Source organism: Capra hircus, chromosome 9 (genome assembly GCF_001704415.2).
Source record: "Capra hircus breed San Clemente chromosome 9, ASM170441v1, whole genome shotgun sequence".
NCBI lineage: Eukaryota > Metazoa > Chordata > Mammalia > Artiodactyla > Bovidae > Capra > Capra hircus.
In genome coordinates, this window is record NC_030816.1 from 71,573,298 (window position 1) to 71,597,296 (window position 23,999).

Consider the following 23,999-nt stretch of genomic DNA (forward strand, 5'->3'; position numbering starts at 1 on the left):
GAGAATATAAACCCTCGCTTAGTGACCGATTTTGAAGTAAAGGTTTCCTGCTGCTTGGTAGTCATCAACATTTTTACTACCCCAGCTGCAGGAGAACCAGCTGCATCCACTGGCAGGGCGATTGAGATGGGAGAAATTTAGCCACGGTCTGGGATTTTCGCAGAGGATAATTTAAGCCCCAGCTCCACTCAGACGCCGGAGGGGGTGGGTACGCGCGGTGCGCATGCTCAGCAGCCCGGCTCCGCCGAGGCCCAGCTGCCGCCACCGCCGCGGCCAGCGCTGTAACCGCGGCTGCCGCTGCTGCTCGGAGCGGGCGTTGCTGGCCTGTGCCGAGGCGCCCTGTCAGGCGGGAGGGAGCGGCCGGGCGGGACTGCGGGCGGCGGCGACGGCGGTGCCTGAGGAGGGCAGCCGGGGCTCTGAAGGAGCGAGCGAGGGCGGGCCGAACCAGCCGCGGAGAAGCGAGGCAGAGAGCGCGGGGACCCACCCCGGCGCCCTGCGTGCGATGCCCGGCGGGCAGCGGCGCTGAGCGGCAAGGAGGCCAAGCGGCGAACGCGGAGAGCCGGCGACCCCCGGGAGGAAGAGGAGGAGGAGGCGGCTGATCCGGAGCGGGAGGAAGCGCTGAGGGACTGCGGGGGCCCGGGCGGGCGACGAGCGGCGGAGCCGCTGGCCATGGACGCGGCGGCGGCGGGGGCGAGCCGGGGCGGCGGCGCGGCGCAGAGTCAGCCCGCCGCCAGGTGAGGCTGGGCGGCGCGGGCTCGGGGCGCCGCCGCCACTGCTGTGCCGCCGGGCCGCGGAGCGAGGCGGCGGCGGCGGCGGCGGCTGAAGCGGCGGCCTCAGAGCGAGAGGGGTCGCCGGCGGGGCTTCTGGTCGCCGCTGCGCTCTCGTCGTCGCAGCATTTCCTGTTCGGATTATCTCTCGCTTCTCCCCAGCTGCCTCCTTCCCCTCACACTCCCACTCGCGCCTGCTCCTCTGCGTCCTCGGTCGAAGCTGCTCTCGGCCCGGGCCGGTTCCCCCCTGCCTGGGGACGCCCCTTACCTCGGCTCCCGGGGTGCGGGGGAGCCCCGCCGCGACCATGAGGAAATTCAACATCAGGAAGGTGCTGGACGGCCTGACCGCCGGCTCGTCCTCGGCCTCGCAGCAGCAGCAGCAGCAGCAGCACCCACCTGGGAACCGGGAGCCCGAGATCCAGGAAACGCTCCAGTCCGAGCACTTTCAGCTCTGCAAGGTGAACGGAGCGCGCAGCCCCGCGAAAATTGGGGTCGTTCTAGGGGCACCTCGGGCTTTAAGCCTGAGTGCCAGGGTTAGAACGCCAATAATACTCAATACCGCGAATAAAAGGGCTCGCTCCCACAGCACACATTTGCTTGGTGGGCTATTTTGGAGATTGACATCATCTTACTCCTCTTTTCGTTGATTTTCACATGCGGCAGTCATTTCAGGATTGCTTCCAGCATACTGACCTTTAATTCGTATTCTTAATCAACGACGTTTATATTCAAGCATTTTGATAGATTTTTCACCGACTTCCAAGTTTCCTTTGGGAAGTGTCTAACGAATATTGTTTATGAAAAAGATAGACGTGTTCAACTGGATGTTGGCTCATTTTCACCTTAAAATGTGGTAGGAGACTTCACATATGAAATCACAGGGTCTTGTTAGCCTTGTGTTTGGTGGAAAAGTTAGAAGTGGAATTTTTGCCTGTTAATTGTATGGCAATTGCCATAGTGATGTGTAATTCAGAAAGAATGATGCAGCGAATTAATTCACCAGCTGCTCAGTGAGAAATACAAACTTGTGTCTGTATTAATACCTGCCTTCTTCATAAATACCAGGCGTTCGTAAGTCAGAGTTTAAGTGTGTATTATACTTTTTGCTTCAGTAGCCTAAAATTAAGGATTTAATACCAAGATGCAAAAATAGATGCTGTATTTATTTTCATTCTGTTACGGTTGCAACATGATGAGATAGATTTTTGCTAATTCCTTTGCTGAATCCTTAATTAATTATGACAGCGTTTCCGTAAACATACTTGCATTTAACATAGAAATAAAGTAAGGATGAAGTTATCACACTTGAAATAAGCATGAATTGCATTTTTAAATGAATTTATAGAATTTTTTTACCACTGCCAACTTTAATAATTTATTCTCAGACATAAGAGTAAAAAGAATGTTAAATTTTTTTCTAGAGTACCTCTGTGATGAGAAAGTAGAAATGTAACACTGGGATCGATTTTTTTTGTTTGTTTGTTTCAGTTTTTACTTGCATAAGTTTTTATGTGATGTAGAATTCATAGTTTTCATAGTTTTTTTTTAAATAGCAGTGCATGTATGTGTGTTTTGTTTCAGTTATAATAGGTTCTTAATTGGTTCTAGGTTCTAATGTCTCTGACTTTTCTGTTTTAAAACTTTGCTTCCTGCCCTGGTTGCTGTGATGTCACTTGCCCATGCCTAGACTGTTCGCCATGGATTTCCCTATCAACCCTCGGCCCTGGCCTTTGATCCTGTACAGAAGATCCTGGCAGTGGGAACTCAGACGGGTGCTTTAAGGCTGTATCCTTTCATTTAATTTAATTGAACTTTTCCCCAGTCATTCTCTTTGCTGATTAGTTGCTTTTCCTGTGTAATTCCAAAGAAATGGTATGATCAGGTATTAATGTGAAATCCTGTGATTGTTTTTCCCCTTGATTATACATACGTTCAGGTTGTGTGTTGCCTTGTTGTGTCTTGACTCTCAATTTATACATAGCTAAAAATGCGTAAAAAGAGTTCTAAAGGTTTGTAATAATAATTACTGTCTTTGCAAGGAGGTAGAAGTTTCTAAGGGGAAATATATCTGCTTATAGTAGTGGTCTATTGAACAGACTATGTTGAGGATGAAGCTTAAAGACAATTGCACGAGGCACATTTTATTTGCTTTTTAAAAATATTGTTCATAGTAGATGTTCCAGTTATGACCTATTTATTATTCTATTGAATTAGAGATTGAATTTGAATTAGTTTCTGACCTGATCATCTAAAAAAATTAGAAAACAAATGTAAATTTTATAAGTTACGAAGTGTTGCTGTTTTCTAGAAGTTTTAGAGCATTTTCTTAGTATAATGCAAATAGAGAAGTATACTATCTTGATATGTTTCCCCATCATGATCTACATTTGTGATGTATATGTAAATACTGTGAGGTTAACTGTACTCTGAAGTATAGAGACATTTTTCCTAGTTATGCATGAACTATAATTTTATCATAGCATGTTTTTCCAAATATCTACCCATTCTTCGAGATCATTTTTTCAGTCTGAACAATGGAGAATATTTAACAATTCCTCTCAAACTATTAAAACTTGAAGTAAAATTGTGTTTACTTTTACTGTGACATTTACCTACATTGCCCTTATTTTTAAACTTAAGCTTAAGATTTTAAAAAGAAAATGCTTTGTTCACCATCAATAGGGTATCTGCTTCCTATATATTAGTGAGGTAATGTGTTGGTAATAAATAGCAAAAAAACACCAGATAATAAACAGAGATACAAGGAACTGTGCTCTCCACATTTTAGATTTATCTGCCTTCTGAGAAGGGGGAGGAGGGTGGGAAGCTTGCATTTAATTTAACATGTATTTTGCATTTCCTTACCTTTCAAAGTCTTCATTTCAAAGTAGGGCTATATATGGTATCAGGATATGCCTCGTTTCCTTTGTGATTAATGTGCTATGTTCAAAATGCTTATAAAAGTTTTCATTGAATTGTGTTACTAAGTGAAGACTATCATTCATAGTAAATATCAATAGTACTCTCATACCTAGTAAAATGGTAATATCTGACCAGGCTAGATCTCAGTTTGTGAGTTTCTAATACAGTATGTCTAAATGGTTCTTTCCCAAATTATCTAGTTGATTCTGAAATTTTTTTACTTCATTTGTTTAGATATTCCTATATCCAGTGATCAATACCTTTCTAGTGGAGGGTTCCTGTTTTAGTCTTGTGAAGATGGGATTTAAATTTTGGCAGTGTGGGTACTAGTTGTCCAGCACAGCTCTGTGTAGTGGCAAAAGTAGTGCGTTGTTGATCTAGATGGACTGTTCAGAATGAAAAGTCAATTTTTTTTGTTCACAAAGAGAGTATCGCCTGGACTCAAAGGGGGAAAAGTGTGGAACTAAATTAGTTATTTTTAGATTATTTTGGTTTTCTTTTCAGTGGGTTTAATTTTTACTGTTTTCCCAATTGAGACCCAATGTGGTCTCAATTTTTTTATGTACATAACTGTTTTTAACAGCCAGTCTGCTTCTTTTATAACTTAATATAATAAGTACTGCAAGCAAGGCTGACGTTATAAAACCAAATATTTTTCTTAAATAAGACTTTTTACCCCTAATGCATTTGAGTAATTAGCATATTATTAATACGCAAGGGGAGAGGTTAAAGTGTTAGGCCTAATGTTAATTGCCAAATGACAGCAGGGATCAGGTGTACAAACTCGTCACTTATATCAGTCTTTTGCTTCTGTACATGCTTCATAGTTAAATACTATATGAAAAGGAAACCTATAATTTACATTTACACTTAATTTTTTTTAGAACTTTTCTTACTATATTTAGAATGAAATTAAGGAATTTATCAAATATATTTCTGCTTTCCCTTTTATGAGATTTATATGAACATTCCAGAGTGATAAATTGGTTTGCCTACCAGTAATACCACCTAGTCATTCCTCCTGTCAAGTTTAGGTAGAAGATAAGCTCATGAGCTTTATTATGGCTTATATTTGTAGAAAGTGAGTAAGATCTTTTTATTCTTATATAATTTCTACCATATGTGGTTTAAAATTTGTTTGTTTCTCCATTTGTTTTGAAAACTGGGCAGCTATAGTTTATTTCCAAGCTCCATATTGATTTAATGTGCAGACTTATTCTAAGTCTGTTCTTTTGCCCTAGCTGTTTTTCACTATTTTATTCAGTTTCTTTTAGTCCTTTGTTTTTTTCTCATATTAGACTCTTATAGCCTATAATACATTTGTTCTAAAAGATGTCTTTAGGACAGAAATATACTTGTAAATCAAAGTCTTTACTTTCATTTAACTGTGGAGCAGAGTAGGAGAGTTTTAAAAGTGGGATTGGGCTATTAGAATTTGAATTGGATGTCTAATTTAACTAATAGAATATCTTCCTAAATGTTGAAGGACTATATTAAGTTCTGTTTTGAGATTAGGAATAAAATATGGAATTTATATCTGATATCTAATGTTTGTAGATAAGAACTGTGGAAATCTGAATCCTTAAATAGTATCTAACCAATAATGATGCAAGATCAATTGAATGTATTTGCAGCATTAATGTATAGCGAATGACTAATCTAATTATATAAACGTGCTTTGTGTTCAGCCTTCTTGGCTTCTGGAGAGTGAATATGAAGTTGGAGTGAACTTACTGATAGGAAGCAGGAGAGCATAATTTCATATGCCAAGTCATAGTAATGATTTAATTATCTTAATTCTCCTCTTGCCATGTAGAAGTGGGTGCAGTTTGATTCTTCCAGGTAATCTAGGCATCAGAACTGTTGGGATAAAATAATCATCTGTCCCCAAATGGAACACAGAAAAGGGAGAAAAAAGGTTCTAACTGAAGAATGAAGGCATTGCTAGGAATGCTGCTGTTGTCCTTATCTAGACTTCTGGTTTACTAGTATAATTCTGAATTGCATCATAGTCTGTTGTAAGCATGGTCTACCCTGATCTTATTTTTAAGTTTTTTTTCCTAAACACAATGAGGTCATTTTACATATGAATATTTCAAGGACTGTGCCAAAAAATGGAAAACTTACTGAAGTTTTGTAAAAACTCATGAGTTTTTTAAGTATCAAACTTATCAAAGGACCTCATTTTTGTCTTCCTGACTTGTGGAAAACGTGGTCGGCAGTCTCTGCTTTGATAAGGTGTAAACCTGTCTTTCAAATTTCAGTGTAAGGTTATTGAATGCAGAGTTACAAAAGGCTTTCTGTACATTGGAGTTCATTTAATAAGCACTTATTAAGTGTTAACATTTGATTATGAATTGTGCCCTTATCTCTTGTTCATATCTTGCCACTAAAGAATTATGTGTCCTTGAGTTAGGTTTTTTTCCTTACTTTTAAAATGAAGATGCTGTATTAGATGATTTCTTCAAGAAACAACTTTTTGATTCTAAGTAGTTATATGTTGTCCTGAATGGGGAAAAGAAGTGAAAATGTTCCTTGCTTTCAAGGATTAAAACTACACATAGTTGAAATTAGAATTATTTAGGGGTCTACTTCCCAGGTGGTGCTAGTGAAAGAACATCCTTGCCAATGTAGAAGACATAAGAGATGCAGGTTCATTCCCTAGGTGGGAAATATCCCTTGGAGGAGGACATGGCAACCCACTCCAGTATCCTTGCCTGGAGAATCCCATGGACGGAGGAGCCTGGTGGGCTATGGTCCATAGGGTTGCAAAGACATGGCTGAAGTGTTTTAGCTGCAGCAGCAGCTACTGGCATAACACAAAGTGAAACTACAGTTGAATTTATTGCATTTGCTGACATTTCTGCACATTAGTAGATGAGGATTCAGAATGGTAGAAAAGAAGTCGGAAAATTATTCTAGGCTAACAGGTCAAGAGTAGAGAAAAGAGAGTTATGGTAGTTTGGAAGGATACTAAAGAGACTGGTTGAAATCGTAATCCTAATTGAGTTGGGAGAAATAAGGAACCAATTGGTGGAAAAACTTTAGTGTCAACTTGAGTTACCTGGCTGTTACTCAGTAAGGAATCATTGTAGCTATGTGAGAGAGATGCTGTCAGATAGACTGTGACCTTTCGGATGATTAGCAGGGCAGTGTGTCATGGATGAGAAAAATAGAACCAAGGCAACCTTTGTATGTCACTATTAATCCGTATGGGTAGTAAAGTGGATCCAAAGCAGGGGAAGTAGAATGGGAACTGGAGAAGGACTTGAGGATTTCTTTGTATCAGATCTTAGAGGGAGTAGCTGCAGATAAAGTTCAAATACTGCCCTGAAGCAATTATAAGACAGAAAACGAAAACTTGATAAAGAAGGTGGCAGAGTAGTATTGAGTTTAGAATTATGTCATCTGTATGATGACAGAGAGATTTATGGGAGGAGTATCATGTTTGAACGCATTAAGAATTAAGATTTAAAATTAAGAAAAAAAAAAAAAAAAATCATTTAAATTTAAAAAAAAAAAAAAATTATGTCATCTTTTAGTTTATTCCTCTTGCCATTTTGAGAAGGTAGCCTAGACCTATTTTAGTTTAAGAAGTGGATACAGTTTTATATTTGATTGCCTTTGGGTTGGTCCCCAGTGATTTCTTGGATTTTGTTATTGAGCTAGTGTAAAGTCACTGTTAGCTGCTTGGCTTTGTCCGTTTATTCTCGGTCAGTGTCTCTGAGTAATGCTAGCATTTGGGGCTGGATAATTGTGTGGGTTTGTCCAGGATGTTGTAGTCTGTTTGGTATCCATGGTTCCTGCTTACTAAATGCTAGGTTACCTCTGCTGTCAGTGTGCGACCCAGATGCCCTCATACTTCTAGATGCCCTTACACTTCCAGATGCTCCTGGTTGAGAGCCACTACACTCTGTCTTAGGTCTTCCACCAGTTAAGTTGGAATAACCCTCCTAGCTCATGAAGTGAGAATCAGAATTAAATGCAATAATGTAAATGTATAGTTTTTAAGAGCATACCAATGACTGTTTCAGTGACTGTTCAATATGATATTATTATAAATATGAGTTTCTCCTGTGGTTTTGATTTTCACTTCTTTCATTTATTTCAGCAAATACTTGCTGAGAGGCAACTCGGTGCCAGGCACTGTGTAGGAAGGCCTTAATTTCATTTACTCTTATAGCTGACACAGTCTTTGAAGAAAAGATCTTAAAGTACTATTTTGTCTTTTTAAAAATGGTTGTGTTTCTTTCAACCACAGGTTTGCAAAATTGTTACTTAGATGTGATAAGATAATACGTGAAGATTTGTTATACACAGTGGTTGATAAATGACTGCTTAAAGATTTTGTACAATAAGTTAGCATTGCAGTGTTTGACTTGCTGCTTATTTATTTTACAGAACATAATCACAATATTGGAAAAATTTGGAAATAGATTTTTGTTCAAAGTAGTTAAAAGTGAAATCGTTTAGCTAGAAACTGTTTTTTAAAAACCACATTTTTATTACTCTTCTTCCTCACCGTCCTTTTTGTTCATAGAGGAATTCTAGTCATTTGAAATTCTAGCTGTAGAGGAGAAACAAGGACTTTGAAACACTTTTATTCCTCAACTCTTAACTCATTAAAGAGGACTTTGTATAAAAGGAAGAATGAGTACTGTGTCAGCTATAGGTTGTGATTCTCAGCATGGATTATGGCAGCAGGAAAAAAAGACACATTGACTTTAGAAACTACCAGAAAAGCTGTCTGCCTGAAAGCAGTTATTTTACAATGAATTTCTTGTGGAGGGGAAAAAAGTATGATAGAATGTGAATGGAACTGAAAAGGGATATGTTAGTTACTGGTGAATCAAATTTGTGGTTGGTAAGCACTTTTGGCTTTAAGTAAAATAGGCATTTTTTTTTTTTTCTGTTAGGTATTCTCTTTGTTTTCCTTTTTTTTTCTTTTAGTATAATTTGTTTTTAAAATTATAACCTGACTTTGCCATTCTGGCAGAGAAAGGTAAAGGAATGTTGGAGGACTTAACCTTATTAAAAGTTTATGCTCTGGTCTTCAGGCTAATTTTGGATAAACCAACTAAAATCTCTAGGCTTCTAGTTTCCTTCTCTGTAAAACTAGAAAATAGGGATTGGTGATTTCTAAGAGTTCTTCCAGCTCTATGATCGTGAATTTCTGCAGAGGATTTGGGAATGCTGTGGACCACCTCTGTCTAGAGTATCTTCTGATTGGTTGTTCTGAGTACCTGTTACAGAGGGTGAAGTGTTGGACTCACTTCCATTGTGGGTTCCTTTTCTTTGTACCCATTGACTGCATTCATAAGTCAGCAGATACAGAATTGTAATCTTTTGTTTACAAAAGGGAGCAAGGAATAACATTTTTTTAATTGTTGAAACAACAGCTCACATTGAATAAGATGGTGAATTGTTGCTTTTCCTTGTATAATCAGTAAGTCCTCAATATGACATAGGAAAGTTAGGGAATTTTTAATATTGTTAACAAAGTTTGCTTTCCTTTCTTGAGTGTTAGTGGTCAGGTTGTAAAATTAAAATGAGATTACTTAAAAATAATGCTGGGTTCCTAATTATATGATTTAATTAAATTTTATATAAGAAATTTAATAGAGACTAATTTCATTGACTTGCTAGCATGTAATTTGAATAGCAAATCTGGTAATTGTATAGTACTTGGAATAGTAATAACTAGCAATGTACATGTAAATAAGTGAACTATAGTGGTGATTATACTTTAAAAAAAAGATAAGCTTTGGTTGTCTTTCTTTGACTTTAACTTCATGCACTGGGAGTGACACCTTATTTACAAGAAGGAAATTAATAATCAGAGTGTCAGCACTGATTTGTAATGTTTAAATGAGAATATCCTGTCCTGATTTGGCATTATCATCATTGGAAGGTATTTTAAGATTGTGGATCAATGAAATGTCTTTGGTTTGAACTAAACAGATGTCTGTTTAAGGATATAGCAAAATGATAACAGAGAAAAGGACCTTTGCCTGTATACTATCTTTTAAATTTGGGGCTTCCCTGGTAACTCAGCTAGTAAAGAATCCACCTACAATGCAGGAAACCCTGGTTTGATTATTGGGTCAGGAAGGTACCCTGGAGAAGGGATTGGCTCACTCCACTCCAGTATTCCTGGGCTTCCCTGTGGCTCAGATGGTACAGAATCCACCTGCAGTGCGGGAGACCTGGGTTCTACCCCTGGGTTGGGGAGATCCTCTGGAGGAGGGCATGGCAATCCACTCCAGTCAGTATTCTTGGCCTGGAGAATCCCCATGGACAAAGGAGTCCATGGGGTCCCAAAGAGTGAGACACGACTGAGCAGCTAAGCATACCTTTAATATTTGAATACCTTTTATTAAACATAATATAGTAGTGTAAAACTTTGGAGGAAGTAGAACAGAGTAACTGATTTGATTTCTATTAAATAAACAGAGTTCATAAAACTGTCATCGTCAAAAGACTACCAAAAGGTACTTGATATATCTCCCTTGCCTTAATCACTTGTGAGATAAGTCACTCTAAGAAGAAAATAGTACCTTCAGATTTAAATACTCAGACTTCTTACTATGAAAATGTTCAGGCTTCCATATAATGTCTTGTACTTTTAATTTGAACCCATTTCTGATTTTTATTTGTAACATCAAAGAGGAAAGACAAGTTAGTTATCTTCCATATATCATTATTACAACTTTTAACATTTTTGAAGAATTTAAAGAGTAGTCATCTACTTCTGGATTTGGTGATCCCAGTTGCTTTAATCTCACTCTTTTGCATTCATTTTAAAGAAATTCTGAATTTTGTTAATCGCTCCATTCAATGTGTTACTTTTGTTTTTTGGTCGGGGGGAGTGCGTGAGTGGAAGGAGGGTTAGGGGAAAGAATCATTGACACAGTGACTCCTTACTACTAGTGCTCCACAGTGGGCCATGTGTTTAATGATTCCTTAAGTCTAGAATCTTTTTTTTTTCCCCCATTAAATAATTCTTTAAAGCTGAGTGCTTTTGTTTTTGTGATGTATTTTTGGTTTTAATTTCATCCCTACTTCTCATGTAGCCATCTTTTTCTTACTTCACTATTGAAAATCTAAATATCTATATTACCATCCTTTTATATGTAATATGATATAGTCATTAAGTATCTAAAAATAGGCCTTTAGGAATTTATTAACTGTCAGAAATGTTATGAGAAGATGCAGTAGAGTCCAAAGCAGTGCAAATTAGAATCAACCAATATTCTCTGCCTTATGAAAAGTTCAGAAATTTGGACAGAGGTCAGTATACAATTATACAATCAAAACAGAAGGAACATGCAGATTCTTAAATGATTAGCTTAGTATGGTCTCTACTAAAGGTCATATAAAAGATGAGTGTATGTGTACATGCAAATGAAGTAATGAAGATCTAAATCTTTAATTCAGGAGTCAGCAATTTTTTTTGGTAAAGTGCTAGGTAGTAAACATTTTGGCTTTATCATCTCTGACCCAGCAACTCAACTCTGCTAGTGTAGCACAAAAGCAGCATAGACAGTATTTGCAGGAAAGAATGTAGATACTTCACTATATAACTTTATTTATAAAATCAGGCAGTGGGCTAGATTCAGCCCACATGCTGAAGTTTGCCAACCCTTGCTCTAGTTTATTAGGCTTCCTTGCTCTTAAATGAGGGAGGAATGCTCAGGAAGGAATTATTGGGATTCCTGGGTGGCTCAGACAGTAAAGAATCTGTCTGCAATGCAGGAGATCCAAGTTCAGTCCCTGGGTTGGGAGGATCCTCTGGAGAAGGGAATAAACCCACTCCAGTTTATTCAGCTTCCTTGCTTTTAAATTAAGGAGGAATGTTCAGGAAGGAATGACTACACAGATTTTTATAGTTAAGTCTCATAAATTACACTTGGAAACTGAATTTAAATTTAATCTTTTAGTCATAAATAGAAAAATACTGTGAAGAACCAATGATACATGGTACCATTATATACCAAGTTAATTTATTTTCATAAGTTTTTTTTGACCCTGTGAAAGATGCATTATTTTTCTGGTGAATTATAATTACTATGATAATGAAGATGACTTATCAGGCATCCTTTGGGGACAGTTCAGTCATCAGTTCTATTATTGAAGTATTCAGCTTGTTTGAGACCTTTTCTTCCTAATTTTAATTTAAAATATATTGATTGATATTTGTAGTTTTTTCTTAATATTTTCATTAATGTTATATTGAGATAAGTAGGAACATTTAGATACTTCTAAAAATAGAAATGAATGTAAACATTTTGTTAAAGTTTGTGATTTCTTCAGTTCAGTTCAGTCACTCAGTCATGTCCGACTCTTTGCGACCGCATGAATCTCAGCACGCAAGGCCTCCCTGTCCATCACCAACTCCCGGAGTTCACTCAGACTCACCTCCATCGAGTCAGTGATGCCATCCAGCCATCTCATCCTCTGTCGTCCCCTTCTCCTGCCCCCAATCCCTCCCAGCATCAGAGTCTTTTCCAATGAGTCAACTCTTCACATGAGGTGGCCAAAGTACTGGAGTTTCAGCTTTAGCATCATTCCTTCCAAAGAAATCCCAGGGCTGATCTCCTTCAGAATGGACTGGTTGGATCTCCTTGCACTCCAAGGGACTCTCAAGAGTCTTCTCCAACACCACAGTTCAAAAACATCAGTTCTTCGGTGCTCAGCCTTCTTCACAGTCCAACTCTCACATCCATACATGACCACAGGAAAAACCAAAGCCTCGACTAGATGGACCTTAGTCGGCAAAGTAATGTCTCTGCTTTTGAATATGCTGTCTAAGTTGGTCATAACTTTTCTTCCAAGGAGTAAGCGTCTATTAATTTCATGGCTGCAGTCACCATCTGCAGTGATTTTGGAGCCCCCAAAAATAAAGTCTGACACTGTTTCCACTGTTTCCCCATCTATTTCCCATGAAGTGATGGGACCGGATGCCATGATCTTCGTTTTCTGAATGTTGAGCTTTAAGCCAACTTTTTCGCTCTCCTCTTTCACTTTTATCAAGAGGCTTTTGAGTTCCTCTTCACATTCTGCCATAAGGGTGGTGTCATCTGCATATCTGAGGTTATTGATATTTCTCCCAGCAGTCTTGATTCCAGCTTGTGTTTCTTCCAGTCCAGCGTTTCTCATGATGTACTCTGCATAGAAGTTAAATAAGCAGGGTGACAATATACAGCCTTGATGTGCTCCTTTTCCTATTTGGAACCAGTCTGTTGTTCCATGTCCAGTTCTAACTGTTGCTTCCTCACCTGCATACAGATCTCTCAAGAGGCAGATCAGGTGGTCTGGTATTCCCATCTCTTTCAGAATTTTCCACAGTTTATTGTGATCCACACAGTCAAAGGTTTTGGCATAGTCAATAAAACAGAAATAGATATTTTTCTGGAATTCTCTTGCTTTTTTGATGATACATCGGATTTTGGCAATTTGATCTCTGGTACCTCTGCCTTTTCTAAAACCAGCTTGAGCATCTGGAAGTTCATGGTTCATGTATTGCTGAAGCCTGGCTTGGAGAATTTTAATCATTACTTTACTAGCATGTGAGATGAGTGCAATTGTGTGGTAGTCTGAGCATTCTTTGACATTGCCTTTCTTTGGGTTTGGAAGGAAAACTGACCTTTTCCAGTCCTGTGGCCACTGCTGAGTTTTCCAAATTTGCTGGCATATTGAGTGCAGCACTTTCACAGCATCATCTTTCAGGATTTGAAACAGCTCTACTGGAATTCCATCACCTCCACTAGCTTTGTTCATCATGATGCTTGATTTCTTAGATGTCTGCGAATTTTGATGAAAAATAAATCATTTTCACCTGTGGAAGAAAACCTGAAAAAATATATTAACAACAACAAAAACCCATAAAGCTCTTAGACGTAAATTTATGTGCATGGTTACCTTCTTTAAGAGTCAGATAGGTTCCTCGCCTTTTCTTGGAATGAATATACATGGTACTTAAATTGCAAAATTATATCTACTTTGAAAAAATTTTATCATTGTTCGCTGTCTATATAACTTTTCACTAGCAGTAACTACAAACTTTATTCAGTAAATAAAGCTAATTTCTACTTAGTTTCACTTTTCCAACTGGTGTTAACCTATCTAAAGGTTATTATATAAAGACAAATGAAATGATGACATACTGAACGTACTATGTATTTTTACTGGTGCTATGATGTAAAAACGAACATTGATCTAGAATAACATTCCCTTATCTGGGCATGAATAGAAAGAAAAAAAAATTAGCTAATGCTTTTGACTTCAATACAGTCTTCATTGGGAAATAAGAATTTGCTAAGCACATGATGCTATTTGCTAAATAATGTAGACTTAGAAATTATACAGTAGTTACTATTGAATAATGTTTATTTTTTTAATTAGGAATGTTTTTATAACAATTTTTGATTGTGTTTCCCTTTCAGTAAGGGCTGTCTAGACCATTTGAAGCTTTTCCTGGTGAGGTTGTCTGTTGAAGAGTGATTAATCCTACCCTTTCTTGAAAGTACATAATCTTTTGTAGTAATAGCAGTTACCTCGGCTCTTTCACAGCAGTACTCTGCCAAACGTGACTAAATCTAGTGGCATCAACTATTACAGTACTTTCTGCCAAATTGCTTTCCTTTTGTGTGTGTGTGTATAATATATATATTAATATATATATATATTGTCTTTTGAAAGGGACAAAAAGTGTTGAAACAGATTTTCCGTATTTGTAGGCTTTGTACTATATTTTTCATAATGTGTTTTGTTTTTCTTCTAAAATTCACTTGGTCATGCATACTTAAGAACTTAACCATTAAGCATCTGAGAGTGAGTGCTGGGGTAAAAGACTGTTACTTGATACGTGAGAATGTATGTTCCTTCTTGTTTCTTTAACCCAGACCACGATTATTTATGACTGTATTTCACAGATGACTGAACAAGTGGTTCATTTGAAAGTATATTTATGTATCAAAAGCCATTCTAAAGAACTGCCTGTGATAGTAAATATAATTTATTTTGACCCCTTTAGAGATAGTCCTAACTCCCAAGCAGTAAATAATAAGTGGATATTTTTCAACCACTCTGTTCAAAAATAATAAATTCTCATTCAAAACAATAGTGGACGATGTAGCTCGAGACCTATTTCAACCAGTTAATGCTATAATTGGGGCTTCCCAGGTGGCACTAGTGGAAAAGAATCCGCCTGTCAATGTAGGAGATGCGAGACACGGGTTAAATCCCTGGGGTCAGGAAGATCCCCGGAAGTAGGAAATGGTAACCCACTCCAGTATTCTTGCCTGGAATATTCCATGGTTAGCGGAGCCTGGCAGACTACAGTCCATGGGGTCACAGAGTCAGATGTGACTGAGCACAAGCACTATGCTGTAATTATACTTTAGTCTAGACGCCACAGTCACTTTGAGTTAATATGTCACTCACAAGAAAAGCAGTCAAACACATTGGACATTTACTGTAAATTACTAAAAATTGTGTTAAGAGAGTTTTAAATGTTGACCTGTGTATCTTTCGTGGTTAATTTTAGCATTTTGTTTTACTGTAGAAATAGTGCACAATATAGTTTTGCTTAGGTAGCAGACTGGCAGAATGTTAACATTGTGAGTAAGAAGTAAAAATTACGTCCACCTTTATGAGAGTGTGGCTAGTTTCACTTCTTAACGTATTAATTTTTTTGGTAGACTTTACTCTTCAGAGCAGTTTTGGCTTCACAGCACAATTGAACAGACAGTACAGAGATTTCCTATATATTTCTATTTCCATTTGGCACAGACTCCCCCATTGTCAGCATCCCCCCCAGAGCAATACATTTGTTACAGTTGATGAACCTACACTGACACATCGTCACTCAAAGTCCATAGTTACGTAAGGGTTCCTTCTTGGTCTTATACATACAGTAGGTTTTGACAACTGGATATTGACACGTATCCACCTTTATAGTATCATACAGAATAGTTTCACTGCCCTAAACATTTTCTGCACTTTACCTATTCATCTCTCCCCTTCCCCTACCTCTTGGTAACCAGTGATCTTCTTACTGTTTCCATAACTTTGCCTTTTTTTTCAGAATGTTATATAGTTGGTGTCATAGCGGCCTTTTTAGATCATCTTTCATTCAGTAATATGCATTTGAGTTTTCCTTATCTCTTAATAGTTGATAACTCATTTCTTTTTTTTGTTAAGTATTATTCCATTGGCCGAATGTACTGCGGTCTATTTATCCATTCACCTACTGAAGGACATCTTTAGTTGCTTCCAGGTTTTGAAAAAATAGGTATACACATCCATGCATGGTTTTATGTGTGGATATAAATTTTCACCTCCTCTGGGTAAATACCAAGGAATAAGACTACTAGATTGTATGAGTATGTTTAGTTTTATAAGAAACTGCCAAACTGTCTTCCGCAGTGGCTGTACCATTTTGTGTTCCCACCCAGCAGTGAACAAGAGCTATTTGGCCGCACGTCATCATCATCAGTCGGTGTTGTCGGTTCTGAATTTTGGCTCTTCCAATACATTTGTAGTGATATCTCCTTGTACTAATTTGCATTCCTCCAGTGACCTATGTGTGGCATCTTTTCATATGCTTATATGCCGTCTGTATATCTTCTTTGGTGAAGTGTCTCTTAAGGTCTTTGGCTCATTTTTAATTGGGTTGTTTGCTTATTGTTGAATTTTAGGAGTTCTTTATATATTTTGGATAATGGTCCTTTATCAGTCGTCTTTTGCAAATTTTTTCTTCAAGTCTGTGGTTTGTCTTGTTATTCTCTGATACTGTGTTTCACAGAGCAGAAGTTTTAAATTAAGTCCTGTTGATCATTTTTTCTTTCTTTCATGAATGGTGCCTTGGATGTATGCAAAGTCATCTAGGTTTTCTCCTATGTTATAAGAATTTGATAGTTTGACATTTTGCACTTAGGTCTGCCATCCATTTTGAGTTCAGTTTTTTGAAGGATGTAAGGTCTCTGTCTAGATTAATTTTTGGTGGTAAGGGGAGGGGAAGCGTTCTGTAGGCCTGTGTGTAGATCGTAGTCTTTTTGTGAGCCTGTGCTTCTGGACTGTGAACTTCTCAACTGTTCTCAATTCCCTGCTCCTGCCATTTCTGCCAAAGGAGTTAGGGTGGCAGGAGAGGGTTGAAGTTGATTTCCCTTCCTTCAGGCCAGTTAGGCTCTGATAAACCCCCAGCAGTTTAGGCTCTGTTTATTGCTCCTAAGGGTAGACCTTGTTATGAACAGAACACTCCGGTATATTTTTAAATGGTTGCCTTTCCCTTTCCAAGAGGGCATTTTTCTCAGATAGAACATAGTAGAGCTCTTGGAGGTGAAACTCACAGAAGTGTGGGAAATCCCCTCTCCCCATGACTGGGTCCACCTGGGGTTTCTCTCAAACTTGTCTACGTTAAGCCTCTAGCAGTTCATCATCAAGTGTAATCGAGGTTTTTGTGCCCCGGCACTGATTCCTGCAAATGTGTCTGCTGGTTGGTTCGTTTTGGTATGTTGTCCTTCTCTGTATTGGCCTGTCTCTGCAGTTTTGGGAGCAGTCATTTGCCCTGTGAATTCTTTTAAATCTAAGATAAGTTGTTGATCTTTCATTTGTTCAGCTTTTTATTTGTTGTTAGGATGAAATGACAACTTGCAAGTGTCTTATGTGCTGGACCAGAAATCAGAAGCCTGTATTAATTTTTATAGGTGAAAAATACATGATCTTTAATTTTTAAAAAGGTGTTTAAATTGATGTTTGTCAAGTCAATGAAACTATAAAGTTAGAGGTACTGTACTATAAAAGTGCAAATAATTGCTATTTGACAAAAATTTTAGTATTGTAAATATATTCAAAGGTCATAAAATATAAAATGAAATATTCTTCCCTATCTTAAACCTATCAAGTTGATTAGAACTAGTTCAAATGGAAGTAGCAAATTTTTAGAAGTTTAAAAAGTAAGACCTACAATGACATTAAGGGGATTCATAATTTTTCAGCTTTTTTTTTCAAATGAAACAGTTTAATTTGTTGTTCTTTAATCACTAAGTTGTATCTCACTCTTTGTGACCATGTTGTCTGCAGTAGGTCAGGCTCCTCTGTCCTGCACTGTTTCCTGGGGTTTGCTCAGATTCATGTCTATTGAATTGGTGATGCTAACCATCTCATTCTCTGCCACGCCCTTCTCCTTTTGCCTTAAATGTTTCCCAGCATGAGGGTCTTTTCCAGTGAGTCAGCTCTTCGCATCAGATGGCCAGAGTAATTATTCATATATAAATAAATGCCTTGTGTCTATGTGTGTATGTATCTATATAAATTTCATAGAAGATAATGCTTAATTATGCTTTTGCCACAAGGTTTTCCAGTTTTTCTCAGCCATGGCTACACATTAGAATGATTTGTGGCACTGGAGGGAAAAAATGAAATAAAACAATGCCCAAACATGTGCTTAGATTTCCACTCTAGATAGAAAATTCTGATTTAGTGAGTCTGGCATGGAGTTTGACATTTGTAATTTCTTTTTTGTTGTAATTGTTCATGGCTGCTTATGATGTAGAGCCAGAATTAAAGACTGGTTAAATGTTTGGTAGACAGGGTAATAGTACTCTGTGAGGCAAATGGTAGATAAGAAACACATTCAATACAGTGTATGTAGAGAGGATGTCATTTTAAAGCAGTCATAACATCTTGAGAGGAAACAAGCTGACACTTTGTTGTCATTGCCTTTGGAGACATTGCTGTGAAACTGAGGTACGAAGTATTTATGAAGGTGAAAAGGAACTGGAATTCTGGGTGTGCCTTACTCATCTTCCTAGCAGTGTATCACTGGATATGAGAAACAGTAGTGAAAGACCATGGAGTCTGATTAGGAGGTTGGAAAGTCTAGTCTTAGATTTGCAGGTGATCCTTAAACCGATCAGGTGAGGCAGGCAGGGGCACGGTTCACAGGTGAGAACGCTGCAGCCCACATAGGTTGTCTTAGTTATCATGGTTCAGTTTGCATATTTCCCTTTTTTTTTTTCTGGTTATCTGCTACCTTTTAGAAGTTTCTTTGAGAACAGATTGTATGTATTGTTTGCCCTTTTATTTGTTGCCCCATTTATTCCTCATAACTGTACAGAATAACAGAATGGGAGGCTTTCACATGCAACGTGATTTGTTTATGTTCACACAGAGTAAATGGTAAGCTAAAGCTCATTCTCTTTTCATTTTCAGAATCCTTTTGTCAATATTCTTTGACCACACTATGGCAGTATTTGGAATTTATCTTTGTTACTGAGAAATAATCACATTACAGTTTAAGACTTAGGCCATTAAAAATAAAAAATCATCCACCAACCTTTTCTTCACATAATAGTATGCTGGTTCAGAGTAGACACCTTGAAGTCTTACTGGAATCCTTGAAGAAGTATGAATTACCCTGTTTGCTGAAAGTCTAAGGATGTACTAAAAGAAGTGGTAACAGAAGTTAGTGGAAATCTTCTGGCTTTTTGATGGATTCAAATGCTGCGCCTGGGCTTACTGTTTTTAATGGCGTCAGGGAAGAACAGTTTACTGTTAAAAGTCTTTCTGGGTTTGTTGGCAGAATATCTGCTGAAAGTTACATTCACAGAATGTTACATAATTAAACATGGGATAATTTATTAGTTACTAATTTATGAGTTCATGAAAAATATGGTTATCTACATCCTTGTTTTAAACTTTGCAGCATATAAATGTATTTTCAGATACTGCACAGGATATCAAAGTCCTCCAGTTGCTTTCCACTGGATTAATACTTGAGTCTTCTGTTTCTGGTTACAAAATCGAATATGTCTCTTCTGTTGCTGTTGGAACAATACTGATACTTTCTTTGACCTTTTCTTTGTTGACAGGAATTGATGAACAGATTCTTTAAGAAAATATATAATTAAAAGATCTTAATAGTTTACTAAGTACTTTATGTAGCACTGATCATTACCACATTCTTCATAAAAGTAGAGGTAGTCCAAGTATGTGTATAGTGCATAGTGGCAATGACGGTAGTGAAGTTTGCTGAGGAATTATTCTTTCAGAACGTGTGATTGGCTGAGTTCCCATTGCCTGCTTCTTTTACTGTTTTTTATTCTATTTTGCTGACAATACAGTGGAAAAATCCCAGAAGAAAAAAGCAGCAATAAGAGGAGCTATTGCTATGATTGTAATACCGACCTAACAAATGACTGGAAGGTCAAATGAATAGGCTGGAAATATAGATTTCCTTGAATTTTGAGCTATAATTACCCTTAAAGACAATCTAGTCTTGTCTCCTGATAGAAATAAGAACTTTGAACGTGTTTCTAGTATCCTGTACTTTTGGTTGACTTTCTGAAAAATGAGCTTAATTTTACCTAAGCAGATATGACAGGACGTAAACAGGTTTCTTAGATTTTATAAAGTCATTCATTCATAGATATTTATTAAATGCCTGCTATGTGCCAAACACTATTGCAGGTTCTGGGAGTGAAGAGAGAAGATCACCATATTCCTATTACCTGAAACTCTTAAAAGCCTAGGTAGGCTGTAAGGAAGGCTTTCAAACCTTTATCGGTTTTATGGTATTTACTTGCTACTAAAAGTTACATTTGGTCTGGTTTTATTGTTTCAGATAAGTCTGACTTTCCTAGTCTCAACTATAAGTGTTTCCTCTATATTCTCAGTTTTTAAATGACTTGAAATAAGTCAGGTGATGTTTAGATGTGAAAATTGGTCCTTTCTTTCTGGGAAGTGAGGTTTGATGATGGTGTGTTCGTGTTTGTGTCTCTGTGTATGTCCTGGAGTTATTAATAGACTGCATGAGTTCAAACCCCAGCTTCCTTACTAACTAGCTCTATGGGTAACTTATTTAACCTTGCGTATAAGTTTCCTCATTTGTAAAAATGTTGCTTATAATAGAGGGTGCTTTTTGTGAGGTGATACATGTATAGTGCTTGACACATTGTTTCCAACAAATGTTAGCTGCTATGATGATACTAATGATGCATTTACTTCTTTACTCCCTCCATTACCAACATATATGTGTGTGTGTGTGTGTGTATAAAACCGTTTAGGCAACTGAATGAATGCCTATTTTGAATTTAAATTTGGTACGGTAGTATAAAAGATTCTACTAGATCTAGTAGGTCTTTGTTTCTGCTTATGTGTCCTTTGTCCTTACATATATCTTCCTGATTATTCTTCATTAATAGATAGTTTTATTATATTACTTATTCCTGTAAATATTTCTCTCTCCCCCTCCCCCCCACCCATTGCTTTCTTAGAGAATTCCCTGTAGGACATCTGGGCCTATCTAAAACATTCATAAGGTATTTGGTCCATGCCAAAAGCTTCTTGAATTTGGTCCTGTCTAAAATATCTGTGAGCATACTTATCTATGCAAAATGGCTTTGGACAGAACCAAATTTCAGGAACCTCATGGTGTGGACCCAATGTCTTAATGGTCATTTGAGACAGGATTCAGTGTCTACTCACCTTGAGGGGCACGTCTACTCACCTTGAGGGTCATGTCTGCGTTCAGAGATCATGTCTGTATTCAGAGACTCTGCTCCCAGTCAAACAGCCTCATCTTCTGAAGTTCCCTTCAGGAGTCTTGCTGGTTGGTGCTTGTCTGGACAAGAACCACGAGTGTAGCTGTGCAGGAAGTGTCTGGCATATGTCATGGGTCAGGTATATTGTTGGTTTACTCCAGAAACAAAGATGACTGGTAGGATTAGGTAGATATTAAAGACTTTGATTTTCAAGCTGGTTTTAGAAAAGGCAGAGGAACCAGAGATCAAATTGCCAACATCCGCTGGATCCTGGAAAAAGCAAGAAAATTCCAGAAAAACATCTATTTCTGCTTTATTGACTATGCCAAAGCATTTGACTGTGTGGATCACAATAAACTGTGGAAAATTCTGAGAGAGATGGGAATACCAGACCACCTAACCTGCCTCTTGAGAAATCTGTATGCAGGTCAGGAAGCAGCAGTTAGAACAGGACATTGAACAACAGACTGGTTCCAAATAGGAAAAGGAGTATGTCAAGGCTGTATATTGTCACCCTGCTTATTTAACTTCTATGCAGAGTACATCATGAGAAACGCTGGACTGGAAGAAACACAAGCTGGAATCAAGATTGCTGGGAGAAATATCAATAACCTCAGATATGCAGATGACATCACCCTTATGGCAGAATGTGAAGAGGAACTCAAAAGCCTCTGGATGAAAGTGAAAAAGGAGAGTGAAAAAGTTGGCTTAAAGCTCAACATTCAGAAAACTAAGATCATGGCATCCGGTCCCATCACTGCATGGGAAATAGATGGGGAAACAGTGGAAACAGTGTCAGACTTTATTTTTGGGGGCTCCAAATTCACTGTAGATGGTGACTGCAGCCATGAAATTAATAGATGCTTACTCCTTGGAAGAAAAGTTATGACCAACCTAGATAGAGCATATAGAAAAGCAGAGACATTACTTTGCTGACTAAGGTCCATCTAGTCGAGACTATGGTTTTTCCTGTGGTCATGTATGGGTGTGAGAGTTGGAGTGTGAAGAAGGCTGAGTGCTGAAGAATTGATGCTTTTGAACTGTGGTGTTGGAGAGAACTCTTGAGAGTCCCTTGGAGTGCAAGGAGATCCAACCAGTCCATTCTGAAGGAGATCAGCCCTGGGATTTCTTTGGAAGGAATGATGCTAAAGCTGAAACTCCAGTACTTTGGCCAGCTCATGTGAAGAGTTGACTCATTGGAAAAGACTCTGATGCTGGGAGGGATTGGGGGCAGGAGGAGAAGGGGACGACAGAGGATGAGATGACTAGATGGCATCACTGACTCGATGGACGTGTGTCTGAGTGAACTCTGGGAGATGGTGATGGACAGGGAGGCCTGGCATGCTGCGATTCACGGGGTCGCAAAGAGTCGAACATGACTGAGTGACTGAACTAAACTGAACTGAAAGCCTTTGATAGGTAAGCTGTAGACAAATTGAGACTAAATGTATCTAAGGTACGAAGATTGCAACATTTTAAAAAGAATACATTGGAGTTCAGAATTAGAAGGTAAGATAAATTGACAAAAAAGGAATATCAGTGTAGCATTATCTCAGCTATACTTTCTAGTTGTGACTTGAGAGAAGTCATTTTCTCTGTGCTTCAGTTTCCTTATCTGTTTGTATGTGTGCGTGCTATCACTTCAGTTGTGTCTGACTGTATGAGACCCTATGGTCTCTAACCTGCCAGGCTCCTCTGTCCATGGGATTCTCCAGGCAAGAATACTAGATTAAGTTGCCATGCCCTCCTCCAGGGGATCTTCCCATCCAGGGATCGAACCCACATCTCGTCTCTTGCATTGGCAGGAGGGTTCTTTACCACTAGCGTCACCTGGGAAGCCCCCTCATATGTTTATATGAGGGATGTTTTATATTCTTCATGGTTGTGAGGATTGAATGAATTAATATGTATACTAAGTTTAATATAATGCCTGACACACAGAAAATGCTCTCCGTTTCCTGTTATTACATGGAATTAATAGATATTTACATTTTAATCTGTATTCTAGTATATTGTAAGAGACTGATAGCATTCATTGGTGATATAACTTGCCACAGTTACAAACATATTTATGTGGTTCTTCGTTATATTTTTAGCCTATGGTATTTAAAAATGACACTACAGGAATAAAAATACTAGTGAAAAGATAGTTGTTTCTAAAAGCAGTATTCCAGAATGACATACATCTACTTTTCAGATTTGTTTAGTGACTTGGGAAAAATTGGGTGCTCTATAGATCAACTACCTGTCCTTTCACTTTAAATGAAAGAAAAAGACTAGGGCCAGAATAAAGCATATTAAATATATATAGCTTGGTTCTGTATATTGCTGTTGCTGTCTTATTTCTTTTAGATCTGAAATCTCTGAGATTTCTGACTATCAACAGAAAGTAGCTGATTAGATCGATGCATAATCTAATTCTAAATCTCAGCCTTAGTAAATAGCCTGTATTGAATATCAGAGCATGGAAATATTTGTCTGTTATATAACTTTATCAATTGCTATAAAAAGCCCACACATACCATAAACTCCTTAATGAAATTCATGACAGCTTTGGTCGTCCGGGAGTAGAATGTTACTGCCAACATGACAGTGGAGCTGCGGTAATTCAGCTTCAGTTCCTGATAAATGAGGTTAGTGAGTTGCTTTAATCTCTCTTTGCTTACCTATGAAATAGAGCCATATCCCATCTTTCAGAATTCTTGCATGCAATTATATTTTAATATTTGACCAAAACCAAATTTCTTGTAGGCCAGTGCTAATA

The 23,999-nt window shown here is 38.1% G+C and overlaps 1 protein-coding gene across 5 annotated transcripts in view; it reads left to right on the plus strand.

Annotated features, from left to right (window-relative positions):
* STXBP5 (syntaxin binding protein 5) overlaps window positions 761–23,999 on the plus strand; it is a 169,071-nt gene continuing 145,832 nt past the window's right edge. For all 5 annotated transcript variants that reach the window (XM_005684892.3, XM_018053317.1, XM_018053318.1 and 2 more), the window contains exons 1-3: window positions 761–1,225; window positions 2,455–2,552; window positions 23,787–23,868. In XM_005684892.3, coding sequence (XP_005684949.1) covers window positions 1,073–1,225; window positions 2,455–2,552; window positions 23,787–23,868 — 333 coding nt within the window. In that variant the 5' untranslated portion in view covers window positions 761–1,072. The remainder of the gene's footprint in view (window positions 1,226–2,454; window positions 2,553–23,786; window positions 23,869–23,999) is intronic.